This window comes from Pinus tabuliformis, chromosome 1_2 (genome assembly GCF_031772625.1).
Source record: "Pinus tabuliformis cultivar Carrire ecotype Pingquan chromosome 1_2, CPIR1, whole genome shotgun sequence".
In the NCBI taxonomy this organism is placed as follows: Eukaryota; Viridiplantae; Streptophyta; class Pinopsida; order Pinales; family Pinaceae; genus Pinus; species Pinus tabuliformis.
In genome coordinates, this window is record NC_142298.1 from 592,063,316 (window position 1) to 592,083,630 (window position 20,315).

The window sequence follows — 20,315 nt, forward strand, 5'->3', positions numbered from 1 at the left end:
CTGCCATCAACATTGCAAAAGCATTACTTGAAACAATTGACCGTATTGGGCCATACAATGTCATCCAAGTCATCACTGATAATGCTGCTAATTGTAAGGCAGCAAGAGCAGTTATTGAGGATAAATACCCCAACATATTTTGGTCTGGATGTTTGGTTCACACATTGAACCTTCTGATGCATGATGCTGTCAAGAACAAAAATGCACAATACCAATGAATTGGTGATTTGTACAAGAAAGGCAAACAAATGATAAAATTTATTACAAATCATAGCAATACCCATGGCCTTTTCCGCAATCACTCGAGATTGGAGTTGTTGAAGATTGCGAAGACCAGATTTGGTAGCTATTACCTCACCTTCAGGCACCTTTTGAAGGTAAGAGAGTCATTGGCTAGCATGGTATCAAGTCCACATTTGCAGGTATTAAAGGAAAGGGCTACAAATGCAGCTGACAGGGAAGGTTTTGAACTGGTGGAGGAGGCCGTTCTTGATGGTCAGTTTTGAACAAGTGTGAGGCAAGTATTGGATTTCACCAAGCCCATTTATCACACGATTCGGTTTGCAGATATAGACAAACCAGTGATTGGCAAGGTGTATGAGTAAATGGATACCATGTTGGGGCAAATAAAAGATATTGTTCATAACAGAGATCCCAACTTGTACAAACTGATTCATGATTGTGTGTGTAAACGGTGGAATAGACTTAATCTTCCACTACATTGCTTGGCGTATATCCTTACGCCAAAATACTACTCTACATCTTGGTTGGGCCAACCTGCACCAGGGGGTGGGATTAGGACCAAACCCCATTTAGATCCAGAGGTAACTAGTGGATATTAGCAAGCATTAGAAAAGTTGATACCTGACAGGGAGGAATGTGCAGCTGTGCACCTTGAAATAGGCAAATACTTCAGTGGCACTGGTTTGTTTGGTAACTTCCATGCAATGGACAACAGAAATAGATTTAATTCTCTCACATGGTGGGAAACATATGGCGGCCAGGGACTTTTGCCAAAATCGGCAAAAAAAGTTCTTTCACAAGTTGTAAATACCTCTGCTGCAGAGAGGTGTTGGAGCACCTACAGCTACATACATATTGTGAAAAGAAACAGACTCAATGAAAATCGAGCAGAAAGCTTGATTTATGTGCACTACAACTTGAGGTTGTTGAGTCATTACTGTGATCGGGCTTATGAGGATCCCACATATAAAATTTGGGACAATCACCCAAAGGATGACAATTTGGAGGATGGCACTGTACATCTTGAAGAACTGGAAGAGGAACTTATAAGGGATGAAGATGAAGCAGCTGCAGCAGCCATGCCACCTCCACCTCCACCATCCAGTAGCAGTGCTCGAGGTCCGAGTCTTGTTCCTTTGCTGTGGCCACCTCCATCTACACCCTCACATGGAGGGCATGTGCCTTCTAGTTCTGGTCGTCGGTCTGTGCAGGAGACTCCTAGAAGACCACCACGACCTGCTTATACTCCTGGAGACTCTTGTGGCAAGGGCCACATGTAGATTTACAGTTTACTTGTCTTTTCTAGTTTCTATTAGACTTTAGTTTTCATAACTGTTGAGTTTTGAGTCCTTGACTCTTGACTCTTGACTCTTTCATATCATAATGATATTTTTTGTAAACAATATATGACTGTGACAATGAAAATTTGAAGTTTGAAGTTGGCAATTATAACTCATTGGTAATGATTGTGAATTATGAATATGATGCTTCGTGAAAGAATAAAGTTGTTTCATTTCATTTCATTATTCATGTTTCATTTTATAACATTTCATTTCATGTTAACAGTTAGATGTTAGGACTTAGAAATATCTAAGATATTACTTCTTGTAATGGTTAAACTTAGCTCGCAAGTACAACTTTGGTGATCAATGATGATAAATGTTATATATTGAATTTTCAATTTTGAAAGCTTGAAGTTGAAACTTTAAGATTGAATTTGATGAATCATGATTCACGAGACTCAATATGTTGCAATTGTAATATGTATTTTACTAACTTGTGGACATGGTTGATGAAGATTATAATTTCTAGATGATTGATCATTGATGTGATATGGTTCAATGATCAATGATCAATCTATGTTTTTTTATGTTTTTTATGTCTAATTCATCATTCTACATGTTTTTGTTGACATATATGTATCAAAAATTAAAAAAAAAAAAAAAAAAATATATATATATATATATATATATATATATTTTTAAAAAATCGCTCCGGGATTCGCTCCCAAACCGGGAGCTTCTGAAAATGGTCGCTCCCACTCCCGTTTCTGCTCCCGCTTCCCGCTTCCACTCCCGCTCCCAAGTAACATAGTTGTGTCTTACTCTGGATTTTGTCTTGTGGAGCATCTCACAAGACCTGCTAGATTTTGAGGCAATAGGTCACCAAAAGTGTTTTGTAGGTGCATGTGTGAAAATTCTATCACTGCAGCAACTGATTTATTTTTCCTACTTATTTCATCATAAGTCATTCATGAAATTACTTCAATAAACATTAAAATAAATATTGATGCAAATATCACACCATAATACAGAAACAAACATATGCACACATTGACATAGTTATTTTGGACTAATGTCCCTGGAAAAACCCAATGTGGAAAAACCGGTGCAGCAAAGGAGGATTTTATTATTTAGCAATTTTTTAGTACAACAGGGTGCCAAACTGGCTTACCCACAAATAGACAAATTTCCAGCACTTCTTCTGAACCCAGCGTAGGCCCTACTAACCTCTACGTCAACCTGAAACTCTTTGCGTCAGCCTGAAAACCCTCTGCGTCAACCTACTGAGGCTCAGCGCAACCTCTCTGGCCTTCTGCGTCACTCCTGCAACCTCTGCATGGATGACGCAGGCCTTGCTGGCTCTATGCAGTCTTTGTTGCCTCTGCGTGGCTTCCTCTGGCCCTGCATCTGCCTCTTCTGCCTCTGTGCTGATCTCCCGTCTCTTTGTTCCGTACTTGCTACCTCCTAACTGCTCTCCAGACCACTGGTTCAATTTCTCAACAAACCCCACTCTAGAAATTGAACTAACTGGTCTCCCTCAGTGTGTTCTCCAAGTGACCCTCAAGCCTCCTCTTATACTTTTCTCGTTGACAAATCAACGACCGAGATTAAGTCCGTAATCAACAACTAAGATTAGATCTGGCTTGATCCATGTCTTTTGGACCATTCTAACATAGTTTCATATTAATACACATTAATATTTTATTTTCCCAAAGTTTAGTCTTAGGGACTCCATTAAAAATATTAATTATTTTAATATCCCCTGAACTGTTTAGAATCTGCCCAAACCCTTTCTGGGTATTGGAGATCTCATGTGCCCCAACCTCTCCACCAAATTCTGTGGTTAGAGCACATCTGATGCTACCCCTGTTTTTTTGATGTTTCATTTTGAAAACCAGCTGTTTGAGGTCAGTGACCTCTGAGTGAAGCTTGCTGTTTTTGTTTTCAAGAAATTCCAGTTGCTACATCTGACTTTTAATCTGTTACGTGCAAAACAGGAAATCTGTCTCCAAGGCTATGTCAGTGGGTCTCTAAATTAATCTGTTTTCTGTTGCAGCATCTGTCTATCTTCACCTGTTTGTTGTTGCTGTTTTTTCCATTCTCTAGTTCGGATTACTAGACAGTCTGCCATTAGAGAGGGTATGCAGGTGGGCAAGGCCTGGGGATGGGGTCGTGTGGAGGTTGGGCTATGCTGATGGAAAAATAACATGAAGCAAGACATAGTTAACAATGAAGGTTACAGAAAAATTATGATGCTTGGATTTTAATTCACAAGAAATCAAAAGCCAGACTTGAATTGACATACATACCATAATCTGTTTGCACATCAGGATTGTTGATTGCCAAGAGGCTTATCATAAAGGATCAAGTCCCAGCAATAAACAGGTTCCCTAGATTGCTCTCTCCAACCATCTAGGAAGTGACATGGAAGTCTTGATCCCAAGACGTTTTAGAAATATAGCATAGAGGACATGGAGCAAGAATACAAATGATCCACAGTTCAACAGAAGCTGCAAGAACACGAGAATGTTAACCATGTCACTTGAAATGTAAAAATAGTTTCCTCCAAACAAAAATGTTCATACTTTGGCTAGCTTTAAAATTTATATCTTACAACAAACTTTTAGCCAAGCAATAAAAATGATGGACAAACAAAAAATCTCTAAAAGCAAAATAAAGAGCAGTATGATATGAAGGTGTGATTACCAAACTAGCAAATATAGCATATATCAGCGCCATTGAAGGAAACACATTGATGCCCACAGCAGCGAGCAAGTAAGACACAGATGCATGAGCATTTATCATAATCTGCACATTTTCAACTCCAAAATTCAGTTTCAAGACTACATAATAAAAACTCGGTTTCATGACAATAGAATAAAAACTATTTAGAACTCTAGCCATGCTAGTCCTTTTATTAGTTGAATCTGTCATACCTGAGAAAGTCAAAATTTATAGTTAATGATACCATGGCTGAGAAATAACAAACAAATAAAAGAATACTTCAGCTTGCCCCATGTAGCTTTGACAGAACAATTTCAGATATGTTGTTATGCATATACAAAGAAATATCTCTCTATAATTGACGTGTTCATTATTGTTAAGCTCCTCAGATCAATACTTTCATAGACACTGGTTTTTAGAGGTCTCGAGTCTTCTTCGGTCAGCTGGCATCTCGATGGATTGACTCCCTCCTTTTAGATATTCTTTGGGTGCCCCTAGATATCTCCTACCAAATAAGCAGGAGATTAATGAGGTTATCAGAGATAACATCTATAGGCAGTTTATCCAGGTCACTTGGCTCAGCGCTCTAGGAGGGTTGACGCCTAAGATGGCCTTCTAAATAGTGCACTCCCTGGAGTTGAGAGACGTGCTCATTCTCTGACCCCTTTACACTTGGCACTGGATGAACACATGTAGGATCCTCCTAGGCTCGTTTCAAGTGGGTTCACATGAGCTACAAATAGAGGTGGAGCTTCAAATCCATGGGAGAAGAGGATTTTCCAGCTTTGTCGTATGCAGGAAACTGAGATGGAGCACTTTATTTTCCATTTCCCGATATACTATGAAATATTGGGTTGGTTCTATTACCCACCAACATGGGTAACCTCCATCGGAGAAAACTTTTCTCCTACATTTGACAGCTAGCCAGCCAACAGCCCTTTCCAGCCACCATTAGTTGATGATATGCCATATATCTCCTCCACTTGCATCAGCCATTTGCTTCTCACCCATCTAGCATGAACACATGGATGAAGGTGTGCTGCCATTCAAAACGTACTTTGATCATTTTGCAATTGGGTTCTTTATACTTGTTTATTTTTTGGGCATGTAGTATGGATAATGGGGTGATCTGGAAGATTGACAGACCTTGACCATAATATTGTTCTCTCACCTTACTTGGGGGGTTACTCTTTGATCCTAGTCCAGTGGGACCACCCTTAAGGCCCTTCGGGTTATAGGAGGGGCACTACTTGGAAAACCATGATTGAGATAGCATGTTCCATCTTCCCTACATCATAATTAAAACTTTCCATCTTAAATTACATGCCCATTTCTCACCTCCATTCTTCAGTTTCAACTTGCCATTGGTTCTTGGAGATTTGGCTTTCATATGTTCACACACTTTGAGTAGGGCTCGGAAACTTAGCCATGGGAGGTTGATGCAGCTAAATGAAATAGAAAGAGTATATCATGGCTACAACAAAACAAAGAATGAAAAATCAAAATGCAAAAGATTGCCATGGACATAAAGATTAACGCATGGGCAAAAGCCTTGCATGAGCTCTACCTTACTCGTATTTCCATCACCTGGTTACTGAGCAAATGTTGCTCCATTACATCAAAAGAAGGAACCCTTGCATATCCCAACCCCGATGAGTGATAAACTGACTCATCTTAAAGGGGTAATAAAACTGCTACATCATACAAAACAAGCTCTAACCTTTGAGCTATAAGCAGTAATACAAGGAAAAAACAAGAAGTAAATGGTGCATAAGAGGGGTGGAACCAAGGCCGAGCTAGTAACTCATGTTTCCATGAGTGCTCCCTCCTCACATCTATACACTTACGATGTGGACATCCCCATCTGCTGGTCCCTTTGACCATGGCACTTGGCCATGAAGTCTTCTCCCCTCAATTTCCATCATCATTATTCACTAAAACCCATCAATCGAAGGGTGGACCAAGGAAATGTTACTTCCCCTTGGGGGTTGGAAGCACCTGATAGGGTTGACCTTTAGCCACCACTACCTAGGGGGAGAACATTTTTCAAGATTAGGGTCTTGATTTTGGAAAGGGATCCTTGTTTAGAATATTAAACTACCCTTAACGTTCAAATTTGGTTCACTTTGATGCATTATTGATCTTGGTCGCTAATGATTTGTTGCTTTCGCTAGAATCCACGTTGTTCTTATCAGGTGGTCCAACAGCCCAAGTCTTGGGCACCTACTCCAAGGATACCCAAGCCCTCCAAAGAAGTATATTGGCACAAATAGGTGAAACGTTGAGACTTTTTAGCCTCCTAGCATCATCACTAGATGACACATGCTCTAGAGCACCTCTAGCACCCTGGGCATTCATTCACTTTGACCCAAATTTGACGATTCTTCAGGATGACACAGCTGGACCCAGCATGTCCCTAGGCTGACCTTCACACAACTTGATGAGCAACAGTTGATCCAAAGCACAGATGAGGATGGTCTCACATTGAGAGACTAGGGAGGGCTTGTTGCACTTAAGAACCCCCTAATGTTGGAGCAAAGGAGGCCTTATTTCGCAGTTGGAGACCCATCGAGACCACTTTGTGGCACACCGACTAGATCTTGGGACCCCACAAGAGCTAATGAGGTAAAGTTGGGGGCCAACCCTCAAATCATGGACTTCACATACATCTACATCATTTTGGAACCTCATCACCATTGGACATGGCATTTGGAGCACTTGCATTGGATGACATCAACCCCAAAGGGCTTATGGCTCACACATGTGGGCTAATTAGGGCATAAGTTCATAAAACTAATAGGTTGGCTTGTAACCCAAGTACATTTTAGCATTAAACTTGTTTTAGGGGCTTTTGTAAGCTAATAATTAGTCCTAATCCTCATATAAATTGAGGATAGGTTCATTTGTATTGGATCATCACTGGTGACCATTTCGGCCCTCTTGGAGAATTTTAACCATCTTGTTTTCTTGTGGAGATGTGACTCTATGGTGTACTTTGTTATTTGGAGCTATTTCTTTGGTCTTGGATATGTTACTTTGGAACAATAAAGGCTTGTACATGCATTCTATCTTGTATGTGTGGATTGAATTTGATAAATTTTTGTTCTTATGTCTAATGTATGGAATGATTTATTATCTAGGGTTCCTATTGTGCTAGTTATTGTTGAAAATCAATATATGAAATCTAGATGATAGCATTGTATGCATTACTCACTAGTAGAATGTGAATGGCAATCCCCTTGGTGTATCTTTAAACTAGCTCTCCCAAGTGATTTTGTTCCCTCACAAAAGTAATAGTTAGGGTTTTGAAAGCTAGGGCTTCATTATTCCCTTACTCCTTACCAAGTCAACATAGTTTTCACTCCCATAGACTCCATCATCCCAAGGACTAGGCACTAGCCTTGTCACCTTGTTAATCACCTACAAAATTCACCATAAATCTTATTTTCTCTCTCCTAATATAATTAGCTAGGGTTGAATTCATTTGCTAGTGGAAAGATTCAACATTGAAAAGAGTGTTCGTTGCCTCAAAATCAACCCCTTTTTGGTGGCTAATCCATCCATTTCAAAGAAAAATCCTTTGCCCTAGGTTTATCTTACCCTAGATAAACCCTAGTTTTGCCCTAGGCTTTAACTTGGGGCTTGTTGAAGGCTTTTTGTTCCATTGGTTGTTGATATTCATTGATTGGAAGGCTTTTCTTGGCTTTGTGATTCTAGGTTAATCCATTAGGCTTGTTATTTATCAAGCCCTAGATCATTTATGCCCTAAATAGGCCACATTGGTGGATGCAAATTGCCCTATCTTGCTTGTTGAGCCTTGTCCTTAAGAAGAGTTGTCCTCTATAAGCCTATCTTGTCATCTTATCCCTTGGACTTAGCATATCTCTCATAAGTGACCTACTATAGGGAAGCCTCCCTAATGGTGAAAATCCCATAAAAGAGCAAGAGGTCGAGGTTGTGGTGATAGAGGGCCACACCCCATTGTTGTCCCTTTACTTGCTAGGTTTTGAGGCAAGATTTTTTGTGCCATTGTCGGGGAGGATTTGGGTCAACCTCTTTGAAATATGAAGTCTAAGATTCATTTCATTGATTGAGCTTATCCCATAGAGAAGGATATATTTACTCATCTGACGACTCCATTGGAAGAACAAAGCCCTAGTTCTTCATTCAACTTCAAAGTTCAATGCTTGTAGGGTGAGGAGGGCATCCTTTAAGGCATTTTAAATTCACCTTAGCAACTCCCCATTTGGTTGCTATGCAAGACTCAAGGCAATGGCTCCTTGGGATCTACATGAGATGTACCCTGCTTTAGATGACAAGAATATTCCCAGATATCCAAATCGATGGGATACAAGTTCCATGACAAATGTCCCAAAATTCGATGGTGATCCTTCTTCAACTGTGGATCATGTTGGGAAATTTATCAAGTATACTTCAGAGATCAACATGGTTCATGAGGATTTTCATTAATTCCTTTGGGGTTGATCAAAGAGATTGGCTTAAAAGTTCTTGTAGATCTAAAAGCATCCCTTCAATTAAGGTATTCATTGAAAACTTTCTTAAGTATTGGGGACCACTGCGTCATTTTGAAGTTGTCCTTCAAGACTTGATCATGGCTCTCCAAGAGGAGGTTCTCCTCAATTATGTTGAAGAAGTTGAAGAAAGTCATTGCCATCCAAAAGAAAACATCACCCTTGATCCTCTTGATCATTTTATTAATGAAAGAAGTCAAGGTTGTGATGAAGATGAATACCATGAGCAAAATGAAGAGTCCTTTCTGGACCATCGAGATGAACACATTAAAAGTGACCTTCAAGATGGTCCAGGAAGGATCGTGTTGAAGATGACACTTTGGCAAGTGATGTTGAGGCGAGCTCCACACTTTTCACAGATGTAATTTCTGAAGACTTTGAAAAAGGTAATCCCATTAATTCCTTGGGGGTTAACATTTGTGATTTTCTTCATACAAAAAAAGGGAAATGGGATATGTGCTGCCATCATTATACAAGGATCCAATTTATGACACTAATGATGATGCTAACAATGACCTTGTCTTGCCTTATTGTTATCTTTTAGAGGAAACCCGGTTGCGGGAAAACCTCTAAGGTAACCTCTAACCTCTTTGAGGTTGAAATCTAGCCCTTCAACTTGGATAGGGATCTCTCCCTAAAACTCAACTACTCTAGGTCACTATAGTAATATGTTTGCAATTGAGTCCTGTGGCCAAATTTATCAAAAAATGATTGATTTTCGTTGGGCTATGTGAAAAATACTACCATTGGACATGGAGGCTCTAATACAAAGACACTAGCTATAAGCCATACAAATCAGTGTAACAGAGGCAAGATAGTTGCAGGTTTCTTCGAAAAATCATTAATGAGAGATGGAAGGAGAAAGTAGAAGTAAACAACAAAAGACAGAGCAACCATGTGAATTCTGCAATTGGCATTTAAGTTGAAAAACATATAGGAAATCTAGATAACCTGAAACAGAGCATTTACAAAGAATTCTATTTCATAACCTTTATTCAAATTTCTGAAGATCAATGGATTCAAGCTTTGAATAAGAAATAGGAAAAACACCATAAGAAACTGACTCGAAACCTTCAACACATAAAATCTCTGACATGTTGTAATACTGCTTGCAGTAAGTTCTATTAATATCAAAATAATATACACTAGGTCTGATCTTCAAAGTATTCCCAATCCTTCTTCATTATACAATCCCTGTCTTTATAGATAAGACAGACTAACTAAAAACCAGCTTCTAGCAAAGCTTTAATTACAAAGTCTAAATAATCACAGTGTACATCCCAAATACATGCATATAAAACTTTCCAACCATATTTGCATCTAAAGATCATGTTGTTGCTAGAGTCATGGCTGGAATTAAGGATTAGCAAGTCAAATTTGGTGAGGTGGCATCCAAGTCAACAAATGTCCATGAGCTTTTTTATCACAAAATCCTGAAAAATAGGGTCTAGTGATCCCTTCGAAAATCCAAAACCATGATGGTTGTTAGAAAACCGAGAGGTTTTTCTAAATGGATCTGTTGTGGACAAAAACCTCTTTCGGTTTCGTAAAATTCGTTCTCATTTGTTTGGAAAGCGTGCCCGAAATTACTGTGTTGTATAGGAAAAATAGAGTCTTAACTAGCCATTTTTACAGAAATGCCCTGCTACTCCCATTGTTAGCGCATTTTCCTTTTTTAATTTTAATAATTATTATTTTGTTGCTGACGTGGAATGTGTTAGCGCATTTGAAAAATTGAAATTAAAATTTTATATTTGGCACTGATATTTCTGCTATCAACCAATACCTGATAACACTGACACTCTTGTTGTCAGTGTATTCTTATTAATCATTTTTCTGCAGATGATAGATGTTGATAACCCCATTATTGGCACTCTCATGTTTATTACAAATCGGCATTGGCACTCCTGTTGTTAGCGCTTTAACATTGTTTTATTTACAAATCGACACTGACACTGAAACTGTTAGCGCTTTTAAAAATTAACAACTAAAATTGTGATAACAGTTGGATTCACAGGGATGTTGTCAATCATAGATGGCAACAAGAACCCCATATAGACTAGAGGCCTGATCCATTGGGCGACTACCAACCAGTAACCCTACAACCTGTAAATTGTACCACACTGAAAATGTAAATTGAAACTAAAAGTTGCTACAAAACATGCTCAGAGTGTTGAGCTTATTGGCACACCAACCTATCCTAAATTGATGAAATAATTGTTCAATCAAATAACACAAATGCCAATGCAACCAATCCAGTGGTTACTCAAATAACGTGGCTTTTTACTATGCTTCAACAAAATCAAAATTGGGCAGTGTAGTGGCAAAGGCAACTCATGATGTAATTTGTATCCACAGCGAAAAAATGGATGAAAATTCAAACTGAAAAAACCCTCCATGTAGTCAACTACGGGATCATAAAATTGATGATCTATTTGATGACCCTCAAGGTATTGAATGATTGGATAATCATGGTTGAACATTTCATGCATGTTTTCTATTTCAATTTCATAATACAAAACAAAAAATTCCCCACTCTCAATAATAGAGGGAAACAATATGTCTTTTCGTTGTTGTTGAGAAGAAATTCCAAAAGAATGATCTTGATATGGAAAAATTTGCTGATCCTCTAAGATTACAAGCTCTATCTGAATTTCCTTGGAATACTCTTCTAAGAAATGAATCTTTTCTTTTGAGCTACATTTGCATGACTTTAAATAAGAGGACAAAAATGCAGAAAAAAAGAAAAATAATAATAATAATAATTATCCACTTCACAATCGGTATACCCATCATTCAATTCTCTAAAACCTTGAAAGGAAACATGATCTACTACATTTTTTTTTTCTCCATCCATGTTTCCAAGAAGATAACCCAAAAGCTTGTTATGGATGTTATGGACTTCGCAGACAAACATTCAATCCAATTTTTGCACTTCCCTTGGAATGAATCATAAAGTAATCTCATGTATACATCTTCACACTTGACTTTAAGAAGATCAGTGAAGTCACAAAAATTTTCTATATGTTTCAAAGTCAAGCTCAAATCATCACCACTAGATTTTGGTCCATTTCTCAGAAAATATTCATCTTTGGGTAGTAGATGATTAGGAAAACCAGGAATAACTGTAAAATCAAAACTTACATACCTTGAAACAATAGTAGCAGTGTTTGAGTTCTTCATTGGCCTAATGAAATAACCATTGAATCATTTGAGCTATGAATCCTTCTAACAATGGAGTCGCCATGGAAGCTTCTAACTCTGGGTTCTTGAAAATGGAGTTTCCAGAGCAAAGACCTTGCAGCCAAAACTGATATCGAAATCTCGGTTTGCCCTTAGAAATCTGATCTTAAACAATGAAATCGTTTGGGGAAAATATGTATTTCGCTCCCCGGCAACAGTGCCAAAATGTTATCTCTTAAAGGAAACCCGACTGCAGGAAAACCTCTAAGGTAACCTCTAACCTCTTTGAAATTGAAAGTTGGCCCTTCAACCTGGAGAGGGATCTCTCCCTAAAACTCAACTACTATAGGTCATTGTTGTAGTAGGTTTGCAATTGAGTCTTGTGGCCAGATTTATCAAAAAATGATTGAATTTGGTTGGGCTATGTGAAAAATACTACCATTGGGCACAAAACCTCTGATACAAAGACACTAGCTACAAGCCATACAAATCAATCTAACAGAGGCAAGAGAAAGCAGAAGTAAACATCAAAAGACAGAGCAACCATGTGAATTTACAAAGAATTCTATTTCGTAACCTATATTCAAATTTCTAAAGATCAATGGATTCAAGCTTTGACTAAGAAATAGGAAAAACACCATCAGAAACTGACTGGAAACCTTCAACACATGAATCTCTTAAATGTCGTAATACTGCTTGCAACAAGTTCTATTAATATCAAATTAATATACACTAGGTTTCATCTTCAAAGTATTCTGAATCCTTCTTCATTACACAGTCCTTGTCTTTATAGAAAAGACAAACTAACTAAAAACCAGTTTCTAGCAAAGCTTTAATTACAAAGTCTAAATAATCACAGTGTACATCCTAAATACATGCATATAAAACTTTCGAATCCTATCTGCATTTAAAGATCATGTTGTTGTTGGAGTCATGGCCAGAGATAAGGATCAGCAAGTCAAATTTGGCGAGGTGACATCCAAGTCAACAAATGTCCATGAGCTTTTTCCTCACGAAATCCTAAAAAATAGTGTCCAGTCATCCCTTCGAAAATCCAAAACCATGATAGTTGTTAGAAACCAAGTGGTTTTTCTAAATGGGTCCGTTGTGGACAAAAACCTCTTTTGGTTTTGTAAAATTCGTTCTCATTTGTTTGGAAAGCATGCCCAAAATTACTCTGTTGTACAAGAAAAACACAGTTTTCACTGAGCATTTTTACAAAAATGCGTTGCCACTCCCGTTGTCAGTGCATTTTCCTTTTTTAATTTTAATAATGATTATTTTGTTGCTGACGTGGAATGTGTCAGCGCATTTCAAAAATTGAAATTGAAATTTAATTTTTGGCACTGATATTCCTGCTATCAGCGAATTCCTGATAACACTGACACTCTCGTTGTCAGCGTATTCCTGTTAATCATTTTTCTGCAGCTGATAAACGTTGTGAACCCCATTATCCACATTCTCCTGTTTATTACAAATCGAAGCTGACACTCTCGATGTTAGCGCTTTAACATTGTTTTATTTACAAATCTGCGTTGACACTGAAATTGTCAGTGCTTTTAAAAATTAACAACTAAAATTGTGATAACACTTACAATCCATATAATCAGGAAGATATGATCATCGATGTATCTGAGCCATCCTTAGATCCTCCTGTTAGTGTCCCACAATCATGTGCGGGTCGCATAATTTTTAAACATGATGAACCGACAGTGGTTGACCCTTTTGAATTTGATTGATGTGATGAACATCCTAGTTGTCAAGATCTTGTCCTCCAGCGATCTTCATCATACCACTCTTAGCATGTCGCGAAGGACATCAATGAGAGTTGCATGCCTGAGATAGCTATTGGATAAACATTCCTAAAATTGATCATCGATTACTCCATATTTTGGTTGCAAGAAAGGAATGGTAGGAGTAAGAAAAGTTTGGATTCCCCTCCTTTATCTTGTATCCCTTCTCATGGTAGTAGAACCAATCCATGGTCTATTTATTTTCCCATCTCCCATCATTATGGTTTGGAATGTAAGTCTTATGGTGATTGTGATGCTTCTCTGTTTTATCCTATGGTTCGCCATAGGGGAAGGACACATGATGTTGATCTAATGAAATCCTTGCTGCATTAGTTATACGACCACAGTTAGGTCACAAATTATATGCTAGCATTACATAGTAGTTAGTTGCATATTGTGTCAGCGTCCTAAATCTTGCATTTTCATATCATGTTTCATGGTAGATTAGATTGAATTTGGCTAAATTTTATTGTTTATACAAATTTATGTCTTCGTATAAAACATGGGTGATACCTCACACCCAGTGCACATGCTCCCAAACAAGTTGATTGGAATGTGCAGGTTACAAGTTTGCGAGCTCGGGGATTGCTAGAGTTCTCATGAACTCCCCATTCAAGATATTTGATCATGCGCTCTACGATGAGCTCATGTCCTCGAGTTGGAGCAAGATGTTACCCATGTGAAAATTCCTTGAAATGCAACAATTGGGAATTATTCTTCTAACTGGTTAATTATTAAGCAGTTTATTTGCTACGACAAACAACAAATAATTCACATTGCAATTCTTCACAAATAAAAAACTACGTTGCGGAAATAAAAATATGTGGAACTGACAAATTTAGAGAAATCACACACACAAATTGACACCATTATTTTTGGACAATTTTCCCTGGAAAAACCCAATGCAGGAAAATCAGTGCAACATATGACGGTTTTATTATTATGTAGCAACAAAAATTCCAAGTACAATAAAATGGATACCAAATTGGTGATCCTCTCCAAGGAAAATACTGTTTATTGAGGGAATTTTACCCTCCTCCATAAGCAATCACAGCCTGATCTGACCCCACAATTAGCTCCAACTCTGCTCTGCGTCAACCTCTACAGAAGCCCTGCACAGGTTGAATTTTGCATTGCCTCGAATTGTCTCTGTGTTCCTAGATTTGACTAACTTTGCCTTTGATATAAATTCGATGGTGTTAGGATATTTCGACACATAGGAAATACTTAAGTACAACTTGGTCTAGTGTATAGTTATGTAAAGTGTGTTTCTTTAGTATGTACTTTTTATAACTTACAATCCGACAGTCATAATATGTTCTACACATGAAGTGATCTATCAATTCATTCTCTCCTCAGTATTACCGACACTTGATCTGTGGCTTAACACCCGATTGGTCCATGATCTCTATTTAAAGAGCATGGAGGTTCATTTGTAAGGTGACCATTTATGAGAGAAACCTATGTAAATTTTCTTTCTTTTACTTTAATAAATTACCTGAAGTGGCCGCGTTGGCTCAAGCCGTGCACTGTTTCCCTTTGAGGGTTTTAACTTTTAACCACATCAAGAATACTAGTGTACTAATCTGTGATCTGTTTGTGAGCGCCAACGGTGTCCTTTGGTGTTCTATCTAAGGAACTTACCCTGCAAATTCCTATCGCTGGCCCTTTGGAAAAAATTCTCGACACTCGGTAACTGAATTGACCTCTTGCTACGTTGAATCGAACTACCTTCTTGAGGATTTGCCCAAGCCCTTGCGCAGCCTCCTGTGGATAATTTTGACCTTCCTCAGTTGACTCTTCCAGCACTGGAAGCTCCTTCGAAAATCTGCTACTTTGCCCCTTCGCTATTGAAGAATCTAGGGCAAAAAAGTGTAGTGTGATTCTTCGTTACTTGATAACAATTTGCGGAGTCTTTTTACTTTTTCTTGTTAGCTTAATCTTCTTCTTATTATTATTAATGCATGTGTGTGTACTTCATCAAATTGCTATCAAAACATAAGAACAAGAACACAAGATGTTGGCTCTCTGCCAGGGCCAAAACCTCTCTTCTCTTGAGAGGAAAACCCTTTAGTAAGTTTCTCTTATTGAAGCTTCTTATTGATAAATGCCAAACCTTAGACCCCTGACTTGAATATCTTCCAAGCACAAGTCAAGTCCTTCTGGCACTTTGTTTCTTCGGCACTTCCTCCTTCCGACACTTCGACCTCCTCCTTCCAGCACTTCGTTCTTCTCTCAATTGTTGATAGACCTTGTTGCACTTGCTCTAGAAAAGACACCTTTTGATAAGTCCCTTTTCTTGTGATGATCCCTTTCTTCTACTTGACCAAATGAGCTCTTTCTTCAAAGTGTAGGTGCAGACTTGATATCACTATCTTGCTACCCTAGATTTCTGCATGTGTGGTGATTTCCTTGATATGGTAAGCCCTTTTCTTCCTTCGCTTGATTGGGAGACCTTATAGGTCTAGTTTCCTAGCCCAATTAGAGACATATGCCAATTGTGGGTTTCTGTTGTTATGACTACAGGCAACCTTCCCTGTCCTCGCACGTGTGAATATAGATTGCCCTAGAAACAATCCTTTAAGATTCGGTGTTCTTCCTTCCTTTGATGGTGCACTAGAGGCTCCCTTTCTCGTCTCCTTTTCACCCTTTACTTGCTCATTTGCTGCGTTGATTTCAGAGGTAAGTGAGTGCGTTTTGGTGGAGTGGACAACCTCTATATATAGAGGATTATCCCTCCTTTTAGGCCAACTTGAGGACAGTTTGCAAGCCGACCTGTTGTGCTTGCTTCGGATGGCTTCTTTGGTGGTGTAACATGCTTGAAGGAGCTTCTTTGATGGTGCCTTTGCATAGGAGGGGACTTGAGTTTGCTTGGAGGTATTCTTTTGACCCTAATACATGGTGTAACATGCCCTTAAGGTCTTCAACATTTTATTTTGACTATTTGACTCACCTATAGCACATTAATATGTGTTAGACCTATTTCAATGAGCAAGAAACTCATTGACATATATTATAAAAATAATATTTCTTTTTCTTGAATAAGTACAAATATCAAAAGTACATTTATGAAGACCAAACCTAGTTACATTTCCTTCAACACTCCCGCTTAACTAGGGAAATACTCATACAACATTACAAGGTGTTTGGCTATGTTTCAATCTTGAAGAATTCACATAAGAAAAACTGGATTTGCAATCCATCTGTTATAGCATCATAATAACCAACATTGTTTCCACAACAAGGCCTTGACTGACAGCTCTATCTCTCAATAGATCAGAGCACAATGTTGGCTAGACCAATGACTTATAGACACCTAGTCATTGTCTCTCAAGGTACATACCCACCCGGGTGTTCACTGAGTATGACCTTTTAGGACTATTCTTGTCTTGGGTTCCCAGACCTCAAAGAATATCGGTCCTCTTGCCTACTCTTGTCTTGGATGCCCTACACATCCTCAAAGAGTATCGATGCCAAATGATTACCCAATCCTCCCATTTTTTCTTCCCAAGTGAGGACAAGAATGTTGTGTCTATCTTGTGTCTACATTTCCATTCATGGCCTTCATCTAGACTTACGATTGTTAGTCCTAGTCTAGTGCATGACCCAAGAAATTGAAAAACACAATTGTCACTCCTTTGTAATCAGGGGTGATCCAAAACTCCCTCTTGATCAGGGACCTATCAGAGCTCCCTCTTAACTAGGGACTCTTTCATTCATCAGCAACTTCTTCTTCATGGGTCCTTCAGCTGCTTGATCTCTTTCCTTTCTTTGATGTCATGAAGTCTTTGTTCAAACTTCTTCTAGGTAGGGCACCATCCATTGATCACTTTGCTTCCTGGTTTGTCATGTCATTGCTTCCTTCGTGGAAAGTGGCTTTCTTGCCATACATCAGGTTTTCTTATCATCTGGCTACTCCTTTGTCATATGTCCATGCTTCAGAATACTCTTCTCATGGACGCTTCGTTGTACTTGCTTGTTTACATGCTTCACCTAGTAGCCCATCATGACTTCATCCTAATATTGCTTCAACATTGCTTTTTCTTTTGTTGGATGGCTTCTTCATCACAACATCTTCGTAGAGTAGAATCAGTTATCTACATTTTTTATATCTCCAAGGCCTTCATAGGTGTCAAGGGTCCTTCCTTCCTTTGTCAGAGTTGTCTTGTCTTCTTTTGGGAGATATCTTCAAATTATCTTGTCAGATAGTGATTCTCGGTAATCATGGTGCTCTTCACATACTTGATCTCTTTCTTCATTTGCTTCTTCTTAGATAGATGGGTCAACCATTTTATGCTTCTTGTGAGAGCATTCTTCATTTCTTGCTTCCTGGACTAGTCAACATTTCTTCTTGTTTCTTAGTTAGCAATCTTATACTCCTTATGTGAGCATATTCTTTTGTTGACCTTCATTGCATTGTAGTACATGCCTTCGAGCATGTCCTTGGTGAAAGAGATTCTTTCATACTTGATCATGTTATAGAACTATTCTCATGACTCAATAATATACAAATGATAACATGAATCAACTTTGATACATACATACCTCATCTTGATTCTCCTTTTCTCTCCTTAGCTTCATTTGGTTGTCCTTGGCGTGGCCCTTCTTGCTTCATCTTAGCTTGCCTGCATATCATCCTTTTCTTGAATCCCATGAATGGGCCCAACGAGACATTTGCGTCTTATTCATGAATCTTCTTTTGAAGATTCATCATAGGATCTTGAAGACCCTTACCCTACAAATGTTTCTTTCCTTTTGATGATGGAGGTCTTCTAAGATTCTTATTCATGATCAATTTTCTTTCATAGTGGATGAGGTCCTATTCTAGGTATGCTCCTTCTACATGAATATCTTGAGCTATACCTATCATGCTCCTATATTCTAGAAGATATTTCTAACCATGCATTTTGTTCTCATTATATATGCTACTTCTTCATGAGTATCTAGAACTCTATGTACTTCATGCTTCTAGATTCTAGAATATGTTTCTAGCCATATAATTTTATTTTATTCCTACATGCTCCTATCCTACTCAAAACCTTGAAAGAAGACTTGAAGTAAAGAGTTTGACTTAGTCATAGTAGAGATTCGGAGGATCTTCCTTCTTTTGCTTCTTTTCTTCTTCTTTCACCTCTTGAGTCATGTGAGCTTCTTCCCTCTTTCTTTCTTTTTTGTTGTCCTTCTTAAGCTTAGGACAATTCCTTTTGTAGTGTCCATATTCTTGACATCCATAGCATTGGATTTTGGACATGTCTTTGTTGTTTGTTCTTCATGGACCAAATTTGCCAAATTTACCCTTTCTCTTGGCCATGGTAGCAAATGATTGCTCCTTTGATCCCACATCTTCCTTTGCCTTAAGTCTGGTTTCCTCTGTCTTGCATAGAGACCACATTTCACTGAGTGTGGTTGCTTCCTTCTTGGCATATATGCTAGATGTGAAGTTGCCCCAATCCTCAGGTAGAGCATTGAGTACTTCAGTTGTCATTTCTCTGTCAAACATGACTTCCCCAAGCTCTTGAAGTTGATCTCTCATCTCAGAGATCTTCATGAAGTAGGGAGCTATTCCTTCCTTTGATATCTTCGTCTTGTACAATTCATTCCTTAGATATATCACTTCTCCAGTTGTGGATACCAAGAATAGCTCTACTAGCTTATCATAAATTTCTTTTGATTTCTCAAATTTGGAGACATAAGGAATGAGAGAGTCTTTGATGGATTCTATTAGAATCCTTTGAGCTCTAGTCTCATCCTTATTATACTTGGCTAAGGCTTGAGTTTGTTCCTTAGCAAGGATAGTGATATTCCCTTTGACATGTTTTAAAAGTTCATTCTCCTTGAGAAGTAAATCAATCCTCTTCTTCCATGCAAGAAAGTTATTGGTACCTACCAATTTGTTGCTTTCCTTGCAAAAAGACATTGATGTATATTCAAAAAGGACATATACTTGATAGATTTCGAGATGTAGTGGATTTGCTTTCTCCTTGAAGACTTGATGGCTTGCCTTTCTAGGATCTTGATGTTCTTCAAGTTGCCTTATCCAAGTAGACTTGATTGATGTCTTGGCTTGTGGTGTAGATCCTGCTTCGATCTGCTCTTCTTTGTAGGTGCCTTTATGTAAGGCTCTTCTTCTTGCTATGTAGTCTTCCTTGATGAGTTTTCTTGAGTTGCCCTTTCCTTGATGTGTCACCTTAGCTCTGATACCATGTTGAAGAATCTAGGGCAAATAAGTGTAGTGTGATTCTTTGTTACTTGATAACAATTTGTGGATTATTTTTTCTTTTTCTTGCTAGCTTAACCTTCTCCTTGTTATTATTAATTCATGTGTGTGTACTTCATCAAACTGCTATCAAAACATAAGAACAAGAACACAAGATGTTGGCTCTCTACCAGGGCCAAAACCTCTCTTCTCTTGAGAGGAAAACCCTTTAGTAAGTTTCTCTTATTGATCAATGCCAAACCCTAGACCCCTAACTTGAATATCCTCCAAGCACAAGTCAATTCCTTCTGGTACTTTGTTTCTTTAGCACTTCCTCCTTTCGGCACTTCAACCTCCTTCT

General features: G+C 38.4%; 1 protein-coding gene across 3 annotated transcripts in view; it reads right to left on the reverse strand.

The window, feature by feature from the left end:
- Positions 1 to 3,842: 3,842 nt before the first annotated feature.
- The window catches only part of LOC149207042 (uncharacterized), a 268,887-nt gene continuing 252,414 nt past the window's right edge, over positions 3,843 to 20,315 (reverse strand). For all 3 annotated transcript variants that reach the window (XM_089395651.1, XM_089395650.1, XM_089395649.1), the window contains 2 exons: positions 4,233 to 4,334; positions 3,843 to 4,036 (listed from right to left, as the gene is read on the reverse strand). In XM_089395651.1, the coding sequence (XP_089251777.1) occupies positions 3,917 to 4,036; positions 4,233 to 4,334 (222 nt within the window). In that variant the 3' untranslated portion in view covers positions 3,843 to 3,916. The remainder of the gene's footprint in view (positions 4,037 to 4,232; positions 4,335 to 20,315) is intronic.